This window comes from Antrostomus carolinensis, unplaced genomic scaffold, assembly GCF_000700745.2.
Source record: "Antrostomus carolinensis isolate BGI_N321 unplaced genomic scaffold, ASM70074v2 scaffold15224, whole genome shotgun sequence".
NCBI lineage: Eukaryota > Metazoa > Chordata > Aves > Caprimulgiformes > Caprimulgidae > Antrostomus > Antrostomus carolinensis.
This window is the reverse complement of record NW_010310301.1, coordinates 53395-54626: the sequence shown is the minus strand read 5'-3', so window position 1 is coordinate 54626 and position 1232 is coordinate 53395. Positions and strand designations below refer to the sequence as shown.

Below are 1232 nucleotides of genomic sequence, written 5' to 3'. Positions count from 1 at the left end.
CCTCCTGCCTGCTGTGTTCATGATGCACAAGGAAAGAGGAAACTGGTCCCTCTGAGAAGTGGCTGAAAGCAGATGTCAGCAGATGTGTTGGGCTGACAGGTAGCTCTGAAGGGTCTTCTCTGCTTGTAAATTGGGTGTCAGGCTCTCACCTGTTGAAACAAGTCCTGTAGATACAGCTGACTCTCTTCTTGCTTCATTTTTTTTTCCTCTTAGACCTTCTTGCCTCTTAAGTGGATGGCTCCAGAGAGCATCTTCAACAACCTCTATACCACCCTGAGCGATGTGTGGTCCTTCGGGATTCTCCTCTGGGAGATATTCACTCTAGGTAAATGCCCTGGAGATCATGGTGGTGTCTGTTGGTCTAATAGCATGTTAGCAGGATCCCTTCTCAGACACAATAGAAATCCATTTCTAATCCCCAAGTCCCAGCCTTACCAGTCAGAGTAGCACTTCATTCCCTGTCTCCTTCTTTCCCATGCTGACATTGCCATTTGGAAGTGAAATGAAATAGGAAAGGTAAATAAAAAAGGAAACCTTGATGTGAAATGTATGTTGGCGTGGGGGAGGCAGGCAATCCAGCAGCCTGATTTCCTGCTCTCCCTTTACACCCAGGAGGGACTCCATACCCCGAACTGCCTATGAACGAACAGTTCTACAACGCCATCAAACGTGGCTATCGGATGTCCAAACCCACCCATGCCTCTGATGAAATGTAAGTGCTGCCCATATGCATTTGTCCTGGGCCTGCCCTACGCAAACTACAGAAGCTTTTCTGTCTCTGTTTTCCCCACCACCTAACTCACCAGAGTGCTCTCTCTTCCCTCTTGTTAGCTATGATATCATGCAGAAGTGCTGGGAGGAGAAGTTTGAGATCAGACCATCCTTCTCACAGCTGGTGGTGCTTATGGGAAACCTCTTGGTGGATTGCTACAGAAAGGTATGTTCAAAGGACCAGGCTGAAAGAGTTGGGGCTGTTCAGCCTGGAGAAGAGAAGGCTCTGGGGAGATCTTATAGTGGCCTCCCAGTACCTGAAGGGGCTACAAGAAAGCTGGGGAAGGACTTTTTATAAGGGCAGTTAATGACAAAACAAGGGGAAATGGGTTTAAGCTGAAAGAGGGGAGGTTTAGATTAGATATTAGGAAGAAGTTTTTCACTGTGAGGGTGGTCAGACACTGGAACAGGTTGCCCAGAGAAGCTGTGGCTGGTCCCCCCCGGAAGGGGTCCAGGGCCGG

At 48.7% G+C, this 1232-nt stretch overlaps 1 protein-coding gene across 1 annotated transcript in view; it reads left to right on the top strand.

Annotated features, from left to right (window-relative positions):
• PDGFRB (platelet derived growth factor receptor beta) overlaps positions 1 to 1232 on the top strand; it is a 15012-nt gene that overhangs the window by 12284 nt on the left and 1496 nt on the right. The window contains exons 18-20 of the mRNA XM_010166384.1: positions 214 to 325; positions 613 to 712; positions 832 to 937. Coding sequence (XP_010164686.1) covers positions 214 to 325; positions 613 to 712; positions 832 to 937 — 318 coding nt within the window. The remainder of the gene's footprint in view (positions 1 to 213; positions 326 to 612; positions 713 to 831; positions 938 to 1232) is intronic.